The 23,289-nt window shown below is 35.5% G+C and overlaps 1 protein-coding gene across 3 annotated transcripts in view; it reads left to right on the top strand.

Moving 5' to 3' along the window:
- ATP11A (ATPase phospholipid transporting 11A) overlaps window positions 1–23,289 on the top strand; it is a 115,855-nt gene that overhangs the window by 66,055 nt on the left and 26,511 nt on the right. For all 3 annotated transcript variants that reach the window (XM_072344316.1, XM_072344325.1, XM_072344307.1), the window contains exons 3-17: window positions 1,627–1,716; window positions 3,388–3,468; window positions 6,678–6,785; window positions 9,766–9,894; window positions 10,376–10,479; window positions 11,605–11,655; window positions 13,678–13,742; window positions 15,191–15,272; window positions 15,924–16,074; window positions 17,067–17,264; window positions 18,641–18,814; window positions 20,032–20,195; window positions 20,451–20,522; window positions 21,746–21,819; window positions 22,057–22,160. In XM_072344316.1, the coding sequence (XP_072200417.1) occupies window positions 1,627–1,716; window positions 3,388–3,468; window positions 6,678–6,785; window positions 9,766–9,894; window positions 10,376–10,479; window positions 11,605–11,655; window positions 13,678–13,742; window positions 15,191–15,272; window positions 15,924–16,074; window positions 17,067–17,264; window positions 18,641–18,814; window positions 20,032–20,195; window positions 20,451–20,522; window positions 21,746–21,819; window positions 22,057–22,160 (1,647 nt within the window). The remainder of the gene's footprint in view (window positions 1–1,626; window positions 1,717–3,387; window positions 3,469–6,677; window positions 6,786–9,765; window positions 9,895–10,375; window positions 10,480–11,604; window positions 11,656–13,677; window positions 13,743–15,190; window positions 15,273–15,923; window positions 16,075–17,066; window positions 17,265–18,640; window positions 18,815–20,031; window positions 20,196–20,450; window positions 20,523–21,745; window positions 21,820–22,056; window positions 22,161–23,289) is intronic.

The raw sequence follows: 23,289 nt of genomic DNA, 5'->3' as shown, positions 1-23,289 counted from the left end.
AACCCACCTGCAAAACTGTGTTCAGCTCTAGGACCCCATGCATAAGAATTCTTGGGAACACAGGGATGTAGAGTAGCAAAGGCTACTTTAAAGAGACATTAGAGTAGCCTTTCAGTACCAAAATAGCTAACAAGAAAGCTGGAGAGGGCTGTTTTATCATGTAGCATAATGTTAGTGTTTTTAAATGAAAGAGAGTAGATTTAAATTAGATCCATAGAAATGCTTAGTTTCAAGTTAGATGGGGCTTTGGGCAACATATTCTAATTAGGAATGTTCCTTACCATTGTAAAGTCCATTGGAACTAACTGGTGTTTAGGGTCCCTTCCAATCTCAGCAGTTCTGAGATTCTGGACTATACGAAGTAGGCTTTTCATGTACAAAGAAGACATACTTCTTGCAGTTCTTTTTCATCTGCAGATGGAACAGAGGCTCCTTCTATAACTCTGGTTTCATTTTCTCTCAGGGCCAAGTTTAGAAGATGCGTAACTTGTGGTATGATTTCTATATCAGTATGCATCAGTGCAGTCTGAGCAAATAATTAGTAAAAGCTTCTTAGCATGTCTTCTTTGAAATGAATGTTAACTTGAACTTGTCGTTGTATGATGTGTCAAATGATAATTTGGATAATAAGAAGATGCAGTATTAGTTTTCTTCAGCAGCTTTTCACATTTGTCACACAGCTCTAGATGGCGTTTTTCACATGCATTACAAAAAGCAATGCTCTCAGCCAATTTTTGGAACCACAGAATGATCTGTATAAGAAAAGTAAGGTTGAACTTGCTGCAAGGCAGGGGAAGGGACCCATTGTCACAAGATTCATTCTCACTCACTTTTATGTTTTTTGTTTTTTGTTTTTTTCTGTTAATATATATATATATTTATTGCTATTATTATTTTTACATGCTCTATTTGCACTTCACTGTGCAAATATTTCACTATTTGTCACTATTTCAGTTTTTCAAAGGCCAGTTTGGATGGGACTTTGAGCAAGCTACCCTTGTGGAAGGTGTCCCTGCCTATGGCAGGAGGATGGGAGCAAAACAGTCTTTTAAGATCTCTTTCATCCCAAGCCATTCTGTGAAATTTTGTTATTTTTACAGTTAGTAGAGAAATATGCAGTTACCTACTCTGATTCAGAACTGTAGTTTATTTTGAGAACTACGTTTGCATCAAAGCCAAAGCATAGAGGCTGGCAACTTTTGGTCCTCAATTTGCTGTGATTTCATAGTTGGCTCTCAGAGTGCCACCTACCTCCTCGCATTGCGTGTTCAAAATGGAAGTGAATTAAAAACAATGTTAAGCTTTCAAGATGTTTTCTAAAATTTCTTCGTTGCTTTAAACGAACTGTTCTGTAACTGAATCTCTGAGAATTGTTACTGTTCAGAAGGTCGTTGGTACCAAGATTTTCTCAGCTCAGAAAATCCCACATAATCCAAATGATGTGATTTCAGGAATACATTATTGCCAATTAAAATTCTGTTTTGGTAAGTTATTAAATGTAGTAAAAAAATGATACAGTTTTTAGTTTAAGTTAATCCTGGATTGTGAATTCTGTCTGATTCTTAGAATAAAGGCTGTGAGTGATATTCCTCTCATAAGCAATGATAATCTGTGCTTTGTTTTCAGTACACGTTTTGGAACTTTATACCAAAAAATTTGTTTGAGCAGTTCAGAAGAATAGCTAACTTCTATTTTCTCATCATTTTTCTTGTTCAGGTAAGCTACTTATATTTTGTAATAAGCTTCTGAATTCTTTCTAAAAAAAGGAAAAAACAAGCAATCAAGGAGTTTAGAAAAGTTTAAGAAACCACTGGTTTTGATGAATGAAGAAGTAAATAGTTCAGCATGGTTACCCACATCACTGATGATGTGACAAAAGGGGATTTATTTGATTCCCAGGTTGTACATGTGAATCTAACCTAAAGACAAATCTGGTTTGATGGTGTCTCTTGATGAAATACAGTAGAATTTTACCCTTTATTATATAGTAAGTTAGCATCCAGATGAGTAAAACCATTCTTGTAAATTATGCTGATGACTAAATTTTGTTAGTTATGCTGAAAGTTCTATTTTTTTATAAGAGAATGATCCCCTTATTTCCCAAGTGCTTGTCACTAATGCCTGTAGAGAAATCAAAGTATCGATGCTTCTTCAATGCTTGCTTAGCGTAATACCTAAATACTTGTTTTTATAATTTTTACTTCCAGTAATTAATTTGTTTCTTTGTAGACATCTTCACTTTGAACCTTTCACAATCGCTTAAATGTATTAAAAAATAATCTATTAAATGAAAGACTCTATCACTTGGCTTGCCAGACAGCATAAACAAAAAGAGCTGTTTGGATTCTCAGAATAATTTGATTTTCTTACAGTCTAAACTGTCCCTTGGATTCTACCTCTTTCTCATATAATTGCAGAAGTCACAGCTCAGTATTTCAGAATTTAATCCCTGTGTGCATAAGAACATCTGCGTTGTATAACATAAAAACAGCACTAGGCTGATTTCAGATTCTGCTCAGCTTTGTCTTGAAAGCTGCAGCATTCCAGTCTTTCTCATAATTAAGCAATTGCAGGTAAATCAAATCTGTTTCTAGGCATTAGTATCTGAATGTGGTCTAAATACATGTAAGTTGCTCCAAAAATAATGCCTCCTAATTATTTCCATGGAAACGACACCAGATACAAAGAGCACAATAACACTGATAGAGCAGATTCTCAACTGCAGAATGCTAGCTTTCAACGTAGTCATGACCATGAGCTCTGCATTTTGCCAGCGATGAATAAGAGCCTGCTTGTTGCATCTATAAAAAGTCTGCACCAGTGGAGATGAACCAGTGTTGCTGTTGCCATTGAAGAAATGCACCACCCATGACCTTACTGTGCTCATGTCCATTGTTTGGTCCAGTGAGCACTGATGAATGTCAGTCGATGCCGATTTTTTATGCATGGAGAAATTCAGTTCCACATCTTTGCTTCAGATGCATTACCACATTAGATGCCATTGTGTCAGAGTGCCCCTCTGCTGCCATTGTCGTATGGCAATGACATATAACAGAACATTGGTGGGAATGTTCAACCTCTACTGCTGTATCACCAGTGTCTGCCTCTGACATCGTGGGCCAACACAGTAAAACAAGAGGCATGATTTTCAGAGCATCCATCATCATATCATTGTACTTTTTTTTTAGCCTATAATTATTTTCTTATTTTTTTCTTGGTATTGTATATGTTCTTAAAATCATAATGAAGTACTGTTCTTTTTAGTTGAAGATCCCTGGTTCTTTGTAGCATAGCAGTGAAAAGAGTACTTAAAACAACTTGATTGAATAATTCACTGCTTACGTTTACATAAATATAACCAGAATATATGTGTTCCTTTTATTGCAGTTGATCATCGATACACCTACCAGTCCAGTTACAAGCGGACTTCCACTTTTATTTGTCATTACTGTAACAGCTATCAAACAGGTGAGAAGTTTTCTTAGCAAAAATAAATATAAGGAGAAATTTTCTATTTGTGTACCATTTATTTTGTTTCTCCCTGTCTTTCTGTGTTAGGCTGTCTTAGGGTAATGCCTAAAGAATTATCGTGATGAACTTGAACAGAGTAATGGTTGTTGTTTTGGTTTGTTTTTTTGTGTTTTTTTTTGTGGCTATAGTAGAAGTTGTTTGCTATACGATGTCTCATGAATTCACTTGTTCTTACCTGGTATGTTTGACTTTTGTCTGTTAGTAAGCAGCTGTCCATATCCTATTACATTTTTTATATAAAGACTGAAAATGAGCTTAGTAAGAATGAGAACAACTTGTAAGATGAAATGGCTGATTTCTGGGTCCTCTGCAGAATGAAGAGATAACAAAAAAGTATTTTGGCTGAAATCTTCAGTATATGCTGATGACAACAGACAGTTCATAATGTTAGCTGCAGTGCTTTCTAAAGACTACTATTCAGTAGATGTTACGGTATTCTCTCATTTTCAGTGTAGAAATTAATCCATAAAATGGAAATAATTTTTAGAAATCAGTCCTTGCTCCATGGTTGAGTATAAAAGACAGTAATAAAAGTTGCTTTCACAAAATGAAATTGCATGATACAGTTTTGTATTATTATATAGGTTTGTAGTTTCATTTTCAAGCTAGTACTACCAAAAGGAGAAGGTTTCAGTAGTTTTTCATGCAGTATTCCAGTTAACGTGAGTGCTTAAATGTAGATGGTATCTCATGGTAGTTAGTGGAATCTCAGATGAATATTGAATATTTTAATTGATTAATGTTAATACATTGATATGATTATCAGATCCATGCATTATCAGAGCTTCTGATACTATAAATTTGCTCCTTGAAGGAGTGCAAAGAGTAACATAAACCTTAACTCATCCAGAATTTTACTAGATTTGAACTAGAATGTAAGTTTATAACAGGTGCACTTAATGGCTATAATACTCTTCATCTTTGTGTACGGTACCATGTCACTGCAGCCACAAAGTAGTTTCTAAAACTGTGAGCTCCTAGAGTAATAGGCACAAATATCAAGTAGAATGGTTTTATTATTTATTTGACTTTTTACCTTCAGTCCAATCTTTTAGGACAGCCTCTCAATATGAGAACACAGTGGTACAGCGAGTTCCATTTCGTGGGTTTATTTGGGTTCGGGCATCAACAACTTCCCTACGTAGAAGGGAGATTGCTTCAAGCATTTTTACTAGGCCACTCAAAGGAATTGGTACTTTTCATGAGCACTAAGAAGGTCTCTTATTTTACTAACATTCTGTGTTGTGGGAAGAGAAGTTTCTTGAGAAAGCCGGACATCAAGACAGTGTCTAGATCAGAATGCTCCCCATTTTAGCTCTAGACTTCTGAATGGGTGTTCTGTATTACCTGCCTTTCATTATGGTCCAGGACTGTGATGATTAAAAAACAAAACAAAAAAGTGAGGGTGTTGTGAGTGGACCCTGGCTAGCATCTAGCTAATATCGCTCTCCCAAGGGATGGGGAGAAAACAGAAGGCAAAAAGACACAACAGTTGAGCTAATAGTGGTTTGATAGGGAAAGCAAAAGCTGTGTGTTCAAGCAAAGCAAAAACAAACAAAAAAAGGAATCCGTTCACTACTATTCAGCAGAGAGACATCCAGCCACTTCCAGGAAAGCAGGGCTTTTGCATGCTCAGTGTTTACTTTGGAAGATAAAAAAACCATCACCACAAATGTACCCTCTTCTTCCTCCTTTCCCTAAGCTTTTCTTGCTGGGGATGACAACGTATTGGTATAGAATATCTCCTCGGTCACTTCTGGATCTGTTCTCCAGGCATTGTCAGCTCCCACCCACTTGTCCATTCCCAGGCTACTAGCTTACTGGAGAGGGGAGAGATTGTAAAGAAAGCCTTGATGCTCCCATACCCCTTGTTCAGTAGGCATGAAAGCATTGGGGTGTTACTAACATTATTTAACCCAAATGCAAAGCACAATAGCGTATGAGGTACTGTGGAGAAAGTTCATTTCATTCCAGCCAGACCTGGTGCAGACAGTGGTTTTGATTGTCTCTTAACATGATAACTGATTGTCTTCATTGTCTTTATGCTAAGCACAGATTTTTCCTGTCTTAGTTCTCCAGGAAACTGTAACGTGTCGTGTTTTCATGCCTTTCAGTGCTAAGTGTATGTAGTTGAGTATGGTCTGTAGTGGGATTCAGCTCTTGATTATGAGCAAAAGTTATGATCATACAATAGCTAGTAATTTAGATGTGGTTTCCTACTGTTAAGATTTGAAGTGTTGCACTTAATGTAGTCTTAATGTAGTTAAACAGTGGTTTGTTCAAGTCTGGATTATGACATACTGTGCATAGTACAACAGTTGCATCTTTCCAAGTCAGATAACACCACTTGTCTGGAGCAGCTATTCCACTAGAGTTTTAAAGACCCTGTGACTTTACAAATTACCTCTGAGAGCATTCAAAGTGGTGATATTCTTGTTCTACAGTGGGTTTTCAAATGTGCCTAAGAGAGTCAGATGTGAAAAATTTCATGACATTTTTTATCTTAACTACTGATTTCTTTGTCATCTCCGATCTTTAGTCTGTTGCAGGACCTGTTGAACGGAAAGTCATTTTGACTGTTGACATAATAGACCAATTCATAGGGTAATTCAGTAATCAGTGTGGCAATCTACAAATCTTCAAACAAAAGTCTTTAGTACTGATAGATCGTATGTAGGGTTAAAAAGTTTGACACAATTGTACAGCGGTCAGGAAATACAACCACCTCCAGTCATGGTCTCGCTTTTGTCATCTTTCAATATGGAATCCTGCTTTTCCAAAATGTGATTTTCATCCTTCTACTTTTTTAGCAGCAATTACTATAAGTACTTTGTTCTTACTCAAGAGCTAGAGTTTGAACAAAAGGTAATCACTTAAACTTCAGAAACCGTTCCATATGTTATAGACATCCCTATTTATCAAAATGTCTTCATTAAAATATATAATTTTATTAACTAATTTTAACGGTGAATCCTCTTTCTCATGAATGTACCACAATTTCATTTATTCTAGTGAAAGTCTTCTCTTTTTTCCTAATTTTAAGAATCTTTTTTCTTTCTTTTAAATTTCTATTGCAAGACAAGACTGTTCTGTGTCTTTACAGCCAAATGTACATCACCGCATCATTCCATTTCACTGTTTTTTAGGGTTATGAAGATTGGCTTCGACATAAAGCTGACAATGCAATGAACCAATGCCCTGTTCATTTCATTCAACATGGTAAACTGGTTAGAAAGCAAAGCCGAAAATTAAGAGTAAGTAACTATGACTTAATAGACTTTAGGAGTCAGGTATGCTTTGCACTTTTTGTGAAAAGAATTACACAGAAATGTTGTGTAGAAAATGTATTTATTACATTTCATGATTAGCTCCATTAAATGGACCTTAAATAAACTAATTTTTAATTGTGTGCCTCTAAGTATTTTGAGAAGCTAGATATGTTTCTGCTTTGTCTGTGCGCTGTTAAGTCTTCTCTCATAACTGTTGCTTTTGTTTTCTATTTTTTAACTTGAAATGTTTCACTCATTTTTTGTTTTCTGTCTCTTCTCCACTTATGGTTCTCTGTGGGTATGCACATTAATAACTGACTTAAGCCCAATTATGACAGTAAACCCTATCAATTTGTCCTATTTCTTATAGAGAAAAATAGCTTCAGAATACTTTCTTCATTTCCCATCAAATCATAGCCTTTTTCTGAGAATTTCAGTTTTTTTGTTTGTTTGCTTGTTTGTTTTTTGTGAGAAAATGAAGTTGGTGTTGTTATGATCTCTAAAATTGAGCATATCTGATAAATGCTTGTTTGAGATCTCCATATTTCTAATATCTTTGTTAGGAATATCTTTTTCTGCTCAGTTTCATTTAGGCATAAATAGACCTACAGGGTGCTCTGCCTTCCTGCTGTGACCATTTATTTGAATATGGTAGCTTCTGCCTTATAGCTTCCAGATAATAAAACAAATAAATAAAACTAAGACATGATGTGCTGCTCAGTATTCCATGTTCCTAAACAGTCATCCATTCCATACAAAGTGAGTGATGTTGCATAGAACTGGAATTTGTATTACATTAATGAATCCATTACATTTATTTTCTCAGTTTCTCCCCAGTTCTTTGCCTTTCAGAGTCTATTTCAGGGAACCAAAAGGGCAGAAGAGACAGGCATAGGAAATACTTGTGTGGAGAGGGTATCTGTCTGTGGGTGACAGTAAAATTCTCAGCCCTGTATCATGCAAGAAAACAGACTAGATCACATAAAGGCAGATCCTTCTGCTCCTAAAAAGCCTGTGGATGTTTCATTAAGGGAAGGAAAAAGATGAGGTTTCTTTGTAACTGACACATTGGCTGATATCATCACGAGAGCACCTTGTTAGTATTTTGTTTCCTGTTTTGTTTTGTTTTTTTCTTGGCTCCTGCCCTTTATGCTACTGCAAACTATTTAGGTTTTTAATTTGTTTTCAGTTAGGCTGTTTTATTATAGTTTGCTCCTGGCTTGCAGGCCGATTTATATGTCATAGCTCACGGAGACAGTCTTGCTAGATAAATTAGTAAATAATAAGGACCGCTCAATGCTATGACCTGTGAATATCAGAATAAACAAAACATGTTTGTGTTTGAGATGTATCTGAAAATTCACTTTCTGATGTGTAAATATTTTTTGCGGCAACCTGAAAAACTCCCAGTACAGTTTTTTCTCCTGCATGTTCTTACTGTGACACTTGACTCCCAAGAGGGCATTGATTGCTAAACCAGACTCCTGGCTTTCTCTCTATCCAGATTAAAAGTCCTGAACAATTTGGGATCTTTTTTCAGTAGCATCTGCAGAGATTATTAAATTTGCCGTAATGTCACTGTGTTTTAGATAGCTGACAGTTGAATTAATGTTTTCTGTGGTAAAGAGGGCTAATAAAACCAATCTAATTACCTGACATTCTTAAAATTGCCTCTTGTAATAGTTGGATTCTCTGTCTGTTCACAGTTTATTCAAGATAATACCTGAATTGTGGTTTATGTGCTTTTGATAAAGTTCTTATTTTGAGTGTTTTATTATAGTATAGCTAGCTTCAGCAGCAGTCTGGTTGGACAAACTCCACTGCTCTTCATGATGAGGTTCATGTTGTTCAGGCTGGCTCCAGCCAAGGTGTTCACTGCTTCTGGTTCCAAACTTACCACTTCTCTGTCTCACTACATACCTTCACTTGCCTGAGACTAATTTGCCTTGTTAATTTGAACATCTCCACACTTACCTCCTTCATAGAAGTTTTTTCCTAGACATGAAGTACCCAAATGTCCTTATGCATTTTGTAAGGTCTTTAATTAAGCCTTATGCTTACCTACAAGTTGAATGTTTTAGTATTAGTTCTTCAGTACGTTTTAGTAAACCGTATCAATGCTATCACCATTTCATTATTAACTGCAGACAATTTTGCTTAATTAGAATTAGCCAGCTCTTGGCAGACTGTTAGGAATATTAGAATTCAGCTTATAACTATATCATGAGAGTAATGATTAAGCTGGATCTTATCATAATGGCTTATGACATAAAGGTATCTTTAGTAGATGTTTAATGATGGTTTTTAAAAATGAAAGTGATATTCTTAAAACATACACTGTATCTTTACCTTTTGTCCATTTTTTTTAATTTCTCCATTGTAAAATAGAAGTTCCAACAGTTCATAAAAGGCTGTTTCTCACAGTTGATTGGCTGTTCAGTTGCACTGTTTAACAGACTGAGAGATACTGTCTTATGTTTGCATTAATAATGATTAATTTATTCACCTTTAGACATGGTTAAAGAGTAGGATGGTCTTCTAGTGACAAATCCTACTGAAAATATGTCCTTGTGTTCCTTGGAAGACTTGGAATTCATACATTACTTTCAACTGTCTCTAATTACACTATTCTGAGATGCTTGTCCTCAAGAGCAAAAGAAAGCAGTCCACATCTCCAGCTATTTTTGAAATAATATTTTGTTGTAGTTATTGTCAAAGCAAGGGTGTATCTTCCCTCTCTCAAATAATGTTACAAACCTTAATAATTCAGTACCTGCACAATGGTTTGACATCCTGATAGGTGGCATGCAGTAAATATGATTCATTCCACGAAGTGTAATTCTCAGATATAGTTCTGTAGTTATATATTCCTGTGGTAACATCCCGGTCTGAATAAAGTTTATGAATTTCCATGAACCAAAGTTTTTGAGCTGCAGCGTGATACCTTTTTTTTTTTCCCCTCTAGGTTGGTGATATTGTGATGGTAAAAGAAGATGAAACATTCCCATGTGACTTAATATTTCTATCAAGTAGTAGAGGAGATGGAACGTGTTTTGTCACGACAGCTAGTTTGGATGGTGAATCCAGTCATAAAGTAATGAAATGTTTTATGTTTTCTCTTTAAGGCAAAATTTGCTTTTAGGTTGGGTTTTGTATTTTTTTACTGAGAAAAAAATATGATCATATATTTGTGAGCAGATACACTGACGTCTATAAGTTTCTGCCAGTTGAGTTTTTTTTTCTTGATGTTACCTTAATTTATAAAAATATTCAAAATATTTTTTTGCAGTCTGTATATGGTATAGGCATGTAGATTACAGAGATGATTCCCAAGCACTTTTGTATTTAACCGTTTTCGTGTTAGTCTGATTTATGAATACGCTGCAAGGTACCTGCAAATAATGTATGCACATACCCACTACGGAACATTTCAAAGTGCTTCTTATTTGAAATATTAGTTCCTATGTAAAAGCCACTATGTCTTTTTTCACAATGAAACAGTGTGTCTGCAGATAAATGCCTTAAATCTTTATCCTTAGTTGTTCAATGTATATACATCTTTTTATTCATTCCAGACTCACTATGCCGTTCAAGATACAAAGGCATTTCACAGTGAACAAGAAATTGATGCACTACATGCTACCATTGAATGTGAACAACCTCAGCCTGACCTTTATAAGTAAGAAAATAATTCTTATCTCTTTCATTTAACATATTCCACCAATATAAGGTAGAATTGTCTTCATGGTCAGAGTGGGCCCCAAAATGAGTCAGGGAGTTAGTTTAGTCTTCCATCCATGCTCCTCTCCTGAAGGTAGGTCAAAGGTCTTCTCTAGGGCAGGGGTTTCCACAGTGTACTGCATGTAGCTCAGTGGACATGCAGGACTATTAATGAATGAATGAAACTTCTACTTAGGTGTATTTTTTAATGTAAAAAAAATATATGCTTTACTAATATTTAATGTGCATACTGATGCTGGCATCTTCATGCGGTCTGTATGTCACAGGGTCCACAGTTTGAGAAGTATCCCTGGGGAAGAGTGGGTTTTCCGCAGTGTGGAGAGGTTCACACTGACATTCTGACTCGTTTATTTATTTTCAGTGTATTGTGAAGTATCACAGTTTGTTTGTACCTGGTTATGGAGAGTTAGGGGTTATATTACCTAGTTGTAACTAAACTAACCTCACAAAATAAGCAAGTGACTCATTAAGATTCCTACAAAGAAACTGCAGATTAATAATCCGAGCACAACAAGAGGAAACAACAAGAAAATGGCAGAGCAAACATTTCTCCTGCTCCTACTATGAGCTCTTAATCAGTAGTTGGCCAAAAAAATTTTCTGGAAGATGATATGAAAGATGGATTTAGATCTGCTATTGTTAACAATGAGCATGCAGTATGTTATGCTCATGTTGCATCTTTGCAGATGCCTTGCAGATCCACTCTTAGTTGTAGGACACTGCACAATCTATTGTTCCTTCACTATTTTTGTATTTAAGAACAAAGGTGTGTTTAATTCACCCCAAGGATACAAGAAAAGCATGTGAATGACCACAAAACATTAAACAAAATATTTTCTCACAAAATCTGCTCACATATATACTCCATAAACATTTTTAAAGTGAGAGTAATTTGCTTTGTTTTTTGTATATGTGAGTGGTATACACACGTCTGTATACAAAGAGAATTGCATGTCCTTGTACATTAAGAAAATGGTAATGTTGAGACATACGCACATAGGAATACAGCAGCAGCTATTAGCAATAGCAGTGCTGTTAAGCTACTTGTATATTTTCCTTGCAGATTTGTCGGTCGAATAAATGTTTACCATGATAGAAATGAGCCTACAGCAAGGTAAGGAAAATCCAGTATTTCCATACACTTAATCGTTGTTAGAGCTGTGTATGTATCAATAATTAAAATTACATTAGTTTTACCAACACTGGGCTGTCTTTTCTTGTTGATGAAATATTTTTCTCTTCAAAATTTACAGTCTGTAATTTTGTACATCGTAAATATTTCATCTTTTAACTTGAGTTCTTATTTGATGTATGTCTGGTTTGTAAATGATGTTGATAAATATTTTGGCAGAGCTTTGATAAGACTGCTCCATGAGCATGGGGTCTCTGCAGTATACCAAACAATGTGCATAGAATTGTGTGTATTCCTATCATTCTTCTTCTTCCTTCTTGGAGATTGAACATGCTAATATCGTGTTTAGTTTTACTGAGGAAAGGATCAGTATATTTATCTAAACTGTCTGCAGTGTTGTGAGTGATCAAAAAGGCAACATCCAAGGAAATGGTTTTTATATGAGGCATAGGAAATGATCTGTTATCTGGGGCCTGGCACGTAGAAGGATCTGCCTCCTGTGCAAGGAGCAGTCTGTAGCCCAGACTATTCCAGCAGACAGAGAAGAATAACAAAGCAGTACAAAAGTGTCATGAGTCTTCACATTTCTTCTGCCTAGGAGCTTTTGTGTACAAGCAAGGAAAAGACTTTGCAAACCTGATTTCGGTTAGAGCTGTGCCACATAGAGGTGAATTAATAAAAGGAAGTCTTCTCATTTATTATCTCCAAGGTTCAGCATGTGAGAATTTACTCCATTCTGGCAAAGTGCCTTCATAAGCTCACGTGTCTTAAGATTGGAGTACAATCCAGTTGTAGATTGATGTATTACTTAAAAGCAGATTGTTATGGTCTGCCATGAAAACTTTTTTTCTTCCTTCAAGATTCTTAGTCAGTAGGTGAGAGAAAAATGGAAAACATGTGGAAAATACAATTCCAAAGAGCACTCTCCTTTTAAATCAAAACCGCAATAGCCTGTGTCTAACAGTGTGAATGAAGAAATTTTGTGGTTTTAAAGCATGTATTCCTGGAACAGCACTATTACTATTGGGACTTTTTTTTTACTGTCTGGGGTACAATATTTTGTAGCCCAGCTCATTCATGTAGCATCACACGGCTGGTTTAAAAGGAACTAGTTGTATGTTCTACGTCAGAACTAATAGCCAAGGAGTTTTTATTTGTTTCTTTAGGGTTTCTTGATTTGAGTTTTTTTTTTGTAGTTTTCTTTTTTCTTTTTGTTCTACAAGAACACTTTGAATAACATCCGAAAATTCTGAGGTTACTTCTTGGGTGGTTTTTCATTGTTATTTGTTCGTTGTTTTTTCCTGCCTGGCTATATAAATAGGGCTTGACAGTAGTTCAAAATATCATCCATGCAATTTCGCATGCTGTCTGTTAATAAAGTAGGCCTTGGTTTTGCATTCTTATAGTGGTTTGTGTTACATATACTCCAAAATGCCATCTTTAAGCAGCATGGTAAGAAATAGATAATTCCACCTATTTCTCTGTAAATTATTATACCTATACTAATCTTTAAGCTTCGAAAGGTATATAGTAAATATCAAGCAATACCTCGTATAGAATTTATAATTGAAATACAGTGACAAAGTTGTCTTCAAAAAGTAATTGTAACATGCAGGAAACTCAACTTATTACAAACCTAAAAAAAGAATTGCTGTTAGAAATAATCACCTTACAATTAGGATAGGTAATACCACCACCTTAGATATCTTCAGATGTGATCTTTAGATGCACCGACTTTCAATATTGGAAAGAAATGAAGAACACTGTCTTCTCTACATGTTTCAAAATGAGATTGCTAATGCTGGCTTTGGATTGTGAGGTTATGACTTTAATTTTAGGCATCTGTGTATTTTCTATATCCTTTTGTGTCTTCACTTAAAATTTTTAAATACCATTAATTAATAAATTCACTGAGTAAAACTACTTTCCTGTCTTTGGTGGCTTCCATTAAAGCCTGATATCTCTTTCTAAATACTTGTATTTTATAATGTTTATCTTTTGCAGGCCATTAGGATCCGAAAATCTGCTCCTTAGAGGAGCCACTTTAAAGAATACAGAAAAAATATTTGGTAAATATTTGTATTAATTATTTCAGAGGATGCTGAAATAATAAGCAAACATCAAATAGGCTTGCAATTGGGGAATTAATACTGTGTGTATAATTTCTATCAAAACACTTGACTTAAAGCTTTTTAATAAGGTTTACTGTTGCTGTAACTACAGTAAAATAAGTATTAATGATGTATAACAACTGTAGAGATTTTGGGGAAGAGTTTGGTTCATAGATGATGAAGATGATGCACATTATTCTTTTGAATATAGGGGTTTTGAACAGGCACTGTGGATTAATATTGTTGTCCCAAAGAAGTAAATGATCCTGGTAAAAAATGTTAAATCTGTTTTGCTCAATCATCAGAATAGACAGATACTCCATTTAGATACAGATATGGCTGATAAAAATCAACTTAATTAGTTCCTGACTCCAAGTTAGACTTTCTAGTATCCAGTGAATTTGTGTGGGTGAATTGCCTTGATTACATGGAATTTCTTGAATATCTTAGCAGAATTAGGAAGCACAGAATGGAATAAAATTTTTGGTCATTCTTAAAGAAAGACAAAGGGGAGGAGTGGTTGCATTGTTACAAGTGACTCCCTGCTGGTGCTGAAAATCATCCACTATTGTACACTACCACACTCTAAGAAAGAACATAATCAATAACAATGAAATAGTCAGCCTAAAATATCAAAATCTGACAGATTTTTCTGGCAAAAAGGATGAAAAGTATATGTTGATTTGGACTTGCCCTCTCTCTTTTAATTGGTATCTGAAATTGATGAACTAATATAATTAGACTGTAATATTTCTTTAAACTTCCGGGCATGATTTTAAGATTGCAGTCAACTTGTGTATCAGGCAGAGATACGTGAGGAGTTATTTCTGATCTGTGTAACACATGCAGTGTTTGCCATTAACACTGAATGACCCATATTCAAAAATTGTATTATTTTAGCATTGTGCTGATTTACTCTGCACTTCAAATCCATTTTCTTGTTTAAATTTACCTAATATTCTGAGGGTTATTCACTCAAAATGCAATTTTTGAAGAAGATCCCTCTTCATAAATCATTAGCATTTCCTGAAGAAAACTGAATCAGTAGCTTTCTTCTGTTCTTGGGTTTATCCTTTAGTTTGTCCCAGTTGGATTGTCTTGCACAACATATTCCTTATGCTTTAAAATTAAAGCAAAAAACCCACCAAACATCAAAATGCAAGGAAATGGGAAATATGATTCTAGAGTGAGGTGTAAATGCTTCTTTTAATTTCCCCCAAAATATTAAACCCATGTTTAGTTTAGAGTATCGTCTCGATTTGTATCCTTTTTCTTCAGACTATAGAAGCTTTATAGATGTCGGGGTATAGTAGTGGATGGGGTCTAATAATCTAGAGAATTGTGTTCTTATTCAAGTAAGTTATTGTACTGTGTAATCTTTAGTAAAACAAGTTGTCTAATTTCAGGTGTTGCTATCTACACTGGCATGGAAACAAAAATGGCATTAAATTACCAGTCAAAATCACAGAAACGATCTGCTGTAGAAAAGTAAAATTTCAAACATTTATTTTGGGGTGGAAAACTGCATGTTTGAATGGTGTATAAAAGGGAATATTTTCATTTTGCTAAATGTATGTGATTTACTAGTTTTGAACAATGAAAGAAGTAGAGAAACTTAAAATTTGCAGTTTTGCATGCTTCATTTTTGAATTATGAAATGAGTTGTATAACCTCAGGAAGATTACATTCTTGATACTAAACAGTTAGTATATATTAGAAAGAAACCGTCTTAATGCAGTGCTTACATTTTTGAGATAAAGTATGCTTTGCTGCTCCAGCAGACTTTTCTTTCATTGGTTAGAGAATACCTACTGACTTTTATTCCAAGATTATGTATTTCAATATCCTAACACTGTTTAACCATATAATTAAATTGAATTAGTAGAATTAATCCCTTAGGTATGAACCAACTGTAGTAATGGAAAGCCAATTTGTGTCAGGTTTTCCATGTTTAATCTAAAATTGTATGTTCTACATAGGCATACATGTAATTTATAATCCTTGTCTTCATGGGAAGTTATTGAACTTCATAGCAAATGTTAGGCTGAAACACAAGTAAGATATTTTTGAATGAACTCTTTAGTTTGTACGTTAGTGGGATTTTTATTTATTTTTAATTTCTTTATTATTATTTTTTAGATCAATGAATGTATTCCTTATTGTATACCTCTGTATTCTCATCAGTAAAGCACTAATAAATACTGTCTTGAAGTATGTCTGGCAGAGTGAACCATTTCGTGATGAGCCATGGTATAATCAGAAAACAGAGCCAGAAAGGAAAAGAAATCAGGTATGGAAGTAAATTAAAATACCTAAAAAAAAAAAAGTTTCATTCAATTGTAAATTTTGAGTCTTCTACTGAAAAGTATATACAGCCTATGTGTTTACTAAGAATGGTGATAGTGTATTTGTGGAAAGCCTGTATGTGATGGGTTTTTTTGGAACTTTGACTGAAGATTCATCAAGGATATAAAAGGGTGTTTTTTTGGTATGAAAATCCACATACAAATGTTCTGGAATTTCCTACCATTGAGTTTCTAAAGAAAAGAGCTAAACTCCTGGGGAGAAACATAGGACAGAAAGGAATCACCCAACTACTGGCTATCATGTAACCGGCAGCTGTTCAAAGGAATCTGCTGTAGGAATTGCTGTACAAGTACCTCTCAGAAGCTCAGTTTCATATAGTCTTGTAACTCTCTCATGAGTGTTAGAAACCAACAGAGTTGCTAGTGTCCAGCATCTTTATGAGAGCATGGACACTGTCAAGCAAGAATACTTCATAATGAGCTCAGCCCTACGTTACAGAAGACAGAATATTATTTTAGTAAATCATCCCGATGATGAGAAAAATTCCTCTTTAAACTAAATGATGTTGCTGCTGCCTGAAGGTTTTGTAATCTGTTAATCCTCAGAAGATTTACTGTGATTTTATGGTATTCTTATGCTCATTTGGAAATATACCTTTTTGTTTTTTGACTTGTATACACGATGTCATTACTGTTCATATGCGGTCACTCTCATTAGTTGATCTATAACTTTACAGCAATAATTCTCCATCTATGTATGCGCAAAATAAAATATGGAGTTAAAACTTAAAAAAAATCTTCATGCAAAAATAACTGTGCTGTAAATCATGAAAGTAAACATTCTGTGCCAAACTATGTGATGTGAATGGAGTTGCTTAATGTGGAAAACTAAAAAAGACTTGCAAATGCAAGTAGCCTCCTTTCAGTATTTGATGGTACATGAAGAATTATTATTTTCATCTTGCTTTTTTGGCAGTTTCTTCAAGCATTTACAGACTTCCTTGCATTCATGGTTCTCTTCAACTACATTATTCCTGTATCCATGTATGTCACTGTGGAAATGCAGAAATTTCTTGGTTCTTATTTCCTTACATGGGATGAGGAAATGTTTGATGAAGACACAGGTGAAGGACCACTGGTGAATACTTCTGACCTCAATGAAGAGTTGGGGCAGGTAAATTTCACTGCATGACAGCATTTTCAGATATTTCCACCATAATAATACATTTTACTGACGTGTAGTAATTTTTGTTTAAAAAATATTTGTCACTGTATTTTTTTGCAGCTTTAAAATGTATTTTCCTTGATTTCCTTTGATTTGATTTCCGCAGATATTCAGAATAAAAAATCCTGATTTCTCAACTAGGTCACTGGAGGTCAACACACAACATTTCTCTCCTGTAACTATAGAGGGAGATTTGTATGCGCATCTAAATTCCTTACAATAAAAGCCAGATAAAAGAAATACCCTTTCTGTCTGGTAGACTGATAGCAAATATCCAGACAAAAGTTTTATCCGATGAAATGATTGTCTGACCTCCTGATTTTTTGAAAGAAATTCCATCTTTATTACTTTGCATTAACAAAATCATCATACTGACACAGATACATACGCACATTTTGGATAAACTATTTAGGATCTCAATTTTCATATATTGTCAAATAAAATGAATAATTTTTTTCTACAGCTGAACTAGTTTTTTAGGTTTTAAGGAGCATTTATATCTATTTGGCCAAAAGATGAAGCAAGTATTTTATTATTATGGGCAACCACTGTTTGTACCATCTCTTGTACCATCTCCGCAGACAAGGTGTTGATGTCTGTGCTGATTGAGTAGGCAGTGTTATGGATTGAAAGCTGGCGGAACAGCAAGGCCCAGAAGGTGGTGATGTCAGTGGTGTGAATTTTTGCTGGAGGCCAGTATCTCATGGATGTAGCTCAGTGGCCAGTACTGGGTCCACTTCATATTGTCTTCATTAATGATCTGGATGATGGGGCAATGTGCAGGGGACCACTGTGCTGGAAGGCAGCTTTGTGGAAAAGGAATTGGGTATCCTGGTGGACCCTAAGATGAGCATGAACCTGCAGTGAGCCCTTGTGGCAAAGGCAACCAAAAGCCCCATGGTCTACACTGTGGGGAATGGTTCCAGCTGGGGAAAAAAGGTGATTCTTCTACTTTGTTTAGCTTTGGTGAGGCAACACTTGGAGTGCTGGGTCCAGTTCTGGACACCCCAGTAGAAGAGAGACTGGGATATACTGGAGAGAGTCCACTGTAGGTCCATGAAGTTGATGAAGGGACTGAAGTACCTCTCAGTGAGGAGAAGCTGAGACAGCTGGGTCTGTTTAGCTTGTATGACAAATTATTTTAGTAGAACGTGTATCTAAAAAAGAACTTCCTTTTTTCCAAAGAACCTGTCTTCCTTTTCTGAAAGAGCTTAGATTAAGGAAGGTGTAGCCCAGTAGTAATTTCACTTATATGAAGAGAACTTGGAAGATGTTCATATTCTCTGTTGATATTCCTGCTGTTTTTAATTTGTGTTCATTTGCAGATTGAGTATGTCTTCACAGATAAAACAGGAACCTTAACTGAGAACAACATGGAATTTGTAGAATGTTGCATTGAAGGACATGTTTATATACCGCATGTTATCTGCAATGGCCAAATTCTCCATGATTGTACGGGCATTGATATGATAGATTCTTCCCCAGGAGGAAGTGGAAAGGTATGGTGACTCTTTCTAGGACTGTGTTTTTCACAGTGAAATGTGAAAATTGAATTATGCTGATGAAGGGGATTGTAGAAATATAAGATCCTTGAATTTTGGTAATCAGAGTACACATCTGCAGGAAATGTATGACAGCATATGTGTTTTTCTTTCCTAGTTTAAAGTAAGATTTACACGCTTAATCGGAAGTTTCCCAACTTATTTAACTCAGTCTTACAGTTTTATTAAAACCCCAAAATACAGAACTTTATTTGGTTAAGAGCTAAAGATATGTTATAGCTGGTTTCCATTTTACCTTGTCTACAATAAAGAAATCAAGGCAGGAAACTCTTGCAGGGGAAAAGTGAGTGTTCAGTGCTTACACATAGTGATGACTATCACTGACTGAAGGTGGCCATTGAAAGGCTTATGATTAAAACAAATTTACTTTTAAATGTGACATAATGTAGCCACATCTGAAACATATTACACATGGTATGTGTGTGCTTTGGCTTTTTTCTGTGATAAGCAAGAGGTTACTTGAAAGTTAAGGCGGCTTCGTGTCAGTATCTGAGCATTGTGTGAATGGGCAGGATAACAGTATATTTTAAAATATATATCAATGCAGCCTCAAATCATACTTTGTCCATATCCTTCACTGTGGCAAGATAAGATCTCTTTAACATTTGTAACTGTAGATCAGCAGCCTTGTGATTTTCACTTATCTGAACATGTTCCCAGAGTAGTTGAGTTTTTGACTTGGAATCACAATGACACAGATACAGATAAGGTTCAGTTACAAATGTACACTTAGGACGCAGCCAGTTATCCATCAAATACAAAGAAATCTCTTTCTGGTGTGACTCTTGAACCAGAAACAAGAAATGGATAAGCTGCTATTGCCGAACCACCTGAAACTTTATAGAAATTGTTGGTTCCAACTGCCAAAATGTGCACGCTCCTTTTGTATAAATGCACACTGTAGTTCTTTTACATATCAGCAATTTACGACTTCCAGGACTATGTTAGAACTATCAGCTATTGACCAGCTGTGTGGCCACCACAGGCATAGGCTTGGGTCCCTTTAAAGGGCAGGTGACACATAACACTGCCTGCGTGTGCGCTAATAGTAATAATCAGTGACATTGCTGACCTCCTAAAGAAAAAGAATAATAATTCAAAGGAATACCTGAAAGTGATGACACATAATAACAGTAATTTCTTTTATTTATTAGGAGAGAGAGGAGCTATTTTTCCGAGCTCTTTGTCTTTGCCACACTGTTCAGGTAAAAGATGATGACAGTGTAGATGGGTTGAAGAAGAGCCAGCTCTCAAGGAGATCTCGCATATATATATCTTCATCACCTGATGAAGTTGCTTTAGTTGAAGGAATACAGAGGTATGGATGTAACTAGATACTGTAATTTTTTAGTCTGGAGAATTAATCGCTGAAGTTCAAGGTTGTTTTCAGCACAAAAAAATTATCACCTATTGCTGATGATTTTCTTAAGATGCAGTCATGATTGTTCATATTCATAAACTGAAAACAATTGTATTTTTCTCAGAATCTCAGTCTTAAATCTGTCTGGCATGTTGAACTGGATAATTACACATTTCTTGTATGGATTCTCTTAGTGTGTGTTTCATTTTACAGACTCGGTTACACGTATCTTTGCCTGAAGGACAATTATATGGAGATCTTAAACCGGGAAAATAACAGAGAGAAGTGAGTGCTTAAAATACAACAAAATGTTCCTGAGGAAAGGAATTTTTATTGATATGTCTAATAATTCATTCTCTGCCTATATACTGATTTTGTATTTAGGAAAGCCACTACGTTTAAGTAAGGAAAGAGGTGCTATACTAGTATTTGTAATTTCAAGTACACCCCGTAGTTTTATATTTTTGCTTAGTCCATTAATTTGACAGTATATGCAGTAAGAAGAATGGAAGTGTGGCATGGTGGTTCATAAACTAATCTAATAGCTACTAATAATTTTAGGAACTATGGATATTTTTCCTTTGTTGTATGGTAGCAGTTTCTTTACAGAAAATGGTACTTGCCCAAAATATATCACGGTTCATAGGCATAGGCCTGATCCAACTTTGTGTTAGAAATGTGCCTCAAGCTGCACCAGAGGAAGTTCAGGTTGGTTATTAAGAAAAAAATTTTCTGAGAAATCTGAGTGATGAGGCAGCGGCACAGGTGGCACAGGTTGCCCAGGGATGTGGTGGAATCACTGTCCCTGGAAGTGTTAAAGAACCATGTGGATGTGGCACTGAGGAACGTTGTCAGTGGGCACAGTGGGGATGGGTTAGTGGTGGTTTCCAACCTAAACGTTTCCATTACTCTGTATGAATCCTGAAGAGAATGGAAATAATGATAACATTTATATTTGTGCTGGAAAAGACAGTAAATGATTAATGTATGCAGACTATTGAATGATGCAAAGACAGCACAGCAGGAGCTTGTGTTAATTTTTCCTCCTAGGAAAAAAAGGAAGAGAAAATCATATCATAACAACGATGATCAATATAATACCGATAAAAAGAAGTTGTTGGTTTTTTTTTCATTTGATTAAATTGTCAGTCTACACTTGAAGAAAAACTGTGAAATTAAGTTGGCGCATTTAGTAATAGTCAGTATTAGTAGAATATTAATAAAAGACAAGTTCTAACACTATGCCTATGTAAACACTATTGCTAGTAGTTTAGTTACTCTTTAAGCAGTGTAGTATTCTGCTGTTTCAAGTGATTAGGAGCTGAGTTTCCCCCTTGCAACTATTGTTTGTAACCTGCTATTTCGTTCCGTAGTGGTTGCATATTTCATACTACTTAACACAACCTTCCATGTTAGGAGCAATTTTTTTCCGTACGCTCAAAGCTGAAATAACCAGTTTAGGTTTTATGAGAAAGCAGAGTTGTTTAAAATATACTCTTTCTTTTCAGGTTTGAATTACTAGAAGTTTTGAGTTTTGACTCTGTAAGACGACGTATGAGTGTAATTGTCAAATCTTCAACAGGTGGGACTGCCTTGTTGTTTCCTGTTAGATGTATTTATCTCAGTTAAATGTATTTCAGGTTTATCGGAGTGTTGATCATCCATGGTCTGTGTCCCTTTTTGTTAAATTAAACTGGAATGGGTACCAGTGTGCATGCAAATGTTATTAAAACTATTGACGCAGACATTTTTGAAAGGCTTATTAGTTTGGATAAGGGTATTTCTCACCAATTTGAATTATATATGCTGTTTCTTTCAGGTGATATATTTTTGTTTTGCAAGGGAGCAGATTCTTCCATATTTCCTAGAGTTAAAGAAGGCAAAATTGACCAAATACGATCCAGAGTAGAACGCAACGCAGTGGTAAGATTCCAGTGGGCACTGAACTTTTGCTGAACTGTTCACATGCTATCAGTGTCAGAAACTTTAATTCTTCTGATTGATACTCTTCTCAGGCACAGAGATTATTCTATAGCAAGGTAAACACAGGCTGTATGTATAGCAAGCTGTGTTATTCCTTCATTTGAGGTTATCCTCCGTCTTGTCTTTACAATAGCAGTTCTGGTATGATAGAAATGCATTAAGTGTGTTGTACCAAGGGGCCATCAATTAACATTTTAGAATGTCAATTCAACAACTGCAGAAATTTGAATTAACTTTTGAATGAAAAAAAAAATGAAACTTCACCAGAAACCTCATTTGTGCTTTCAGTCCACAGAACTTGGTTTTACTGAAAAGGTAACACAAGAACCGTGTGGATGTGGCACTGAGGGACATGGTTAGTGGGCATGGTGGGGATGGCCCGGTGGTTGGACTAGATGAGCTTAAAGGGTCTTTTCCACCTTTACTAATTCCACAGTTTTACTTGGAGTTGCAAATTTTGGTGTATGTCCAGAATTACACGAGACTCATTGCATTGAAATGTTAATGCTAGTCTTACAAATAGGGTAAAATTTACTGGCACCCAGCATGCAAATTGAAAACAAAGTACTATTGCAGATATGTGAAAAAATGCATACAGCATTACTTGTTCTTGTTATGAACTATTGGCTGAAGTGCTTTACTAAGCTTTACTATACAAAAGCGTTGCTTTATAACTAGAAGTGAAGGAGGCTAATGAAACTGAAAGAAGTGTTCATGTGTCGTAGCAATCCAGTGTATCAGCAGAGAAATCCTTCTGTCTCTTCATTAAAGATAATTGGATATAGCACTGATACCTAGTGCTTCTGCATACAGAAGCTTCTGAAAGCAGGTATAGGCAGACAGGTGGCATCTGCTCTCATCAGTAGCAGGAGTCAGGAAACTTTTTGAATTCTTCTCCTTCTTGCATTTGTAATAAGTAACTGTACAAAGACCTACAAGGTTAATATTAATATTAAGAATGAGCAACAGTTAAATGGTGATAGGAGAAGTAATACATTTGAGACTGCAGAACTTCCTTTTTGTTTATAGCATCTTTTTTTTCCCTTACACAATCTATATACTCCCGTTT

The sequence above is a fragment of the Excalfactoria chinensis genome, chromosome 1, assembly GCF_039878825.1.
Source record: "Excalfactoria chinensis isolate bCotChi1 chromosome 1, bCotChi1.hap2, whole genome shotgun sequence".
Classification (NCBI taxonomy): domain Eukaryota; kingdom Metazoa; phylum Chordata; class Aves; order Galliformes; family Phasianidae; genus Excalfactoria; species Excalfactoria chinensis.
This window is presented reverse-complemented; position numbering and strand designations above follow the sequence as displayed.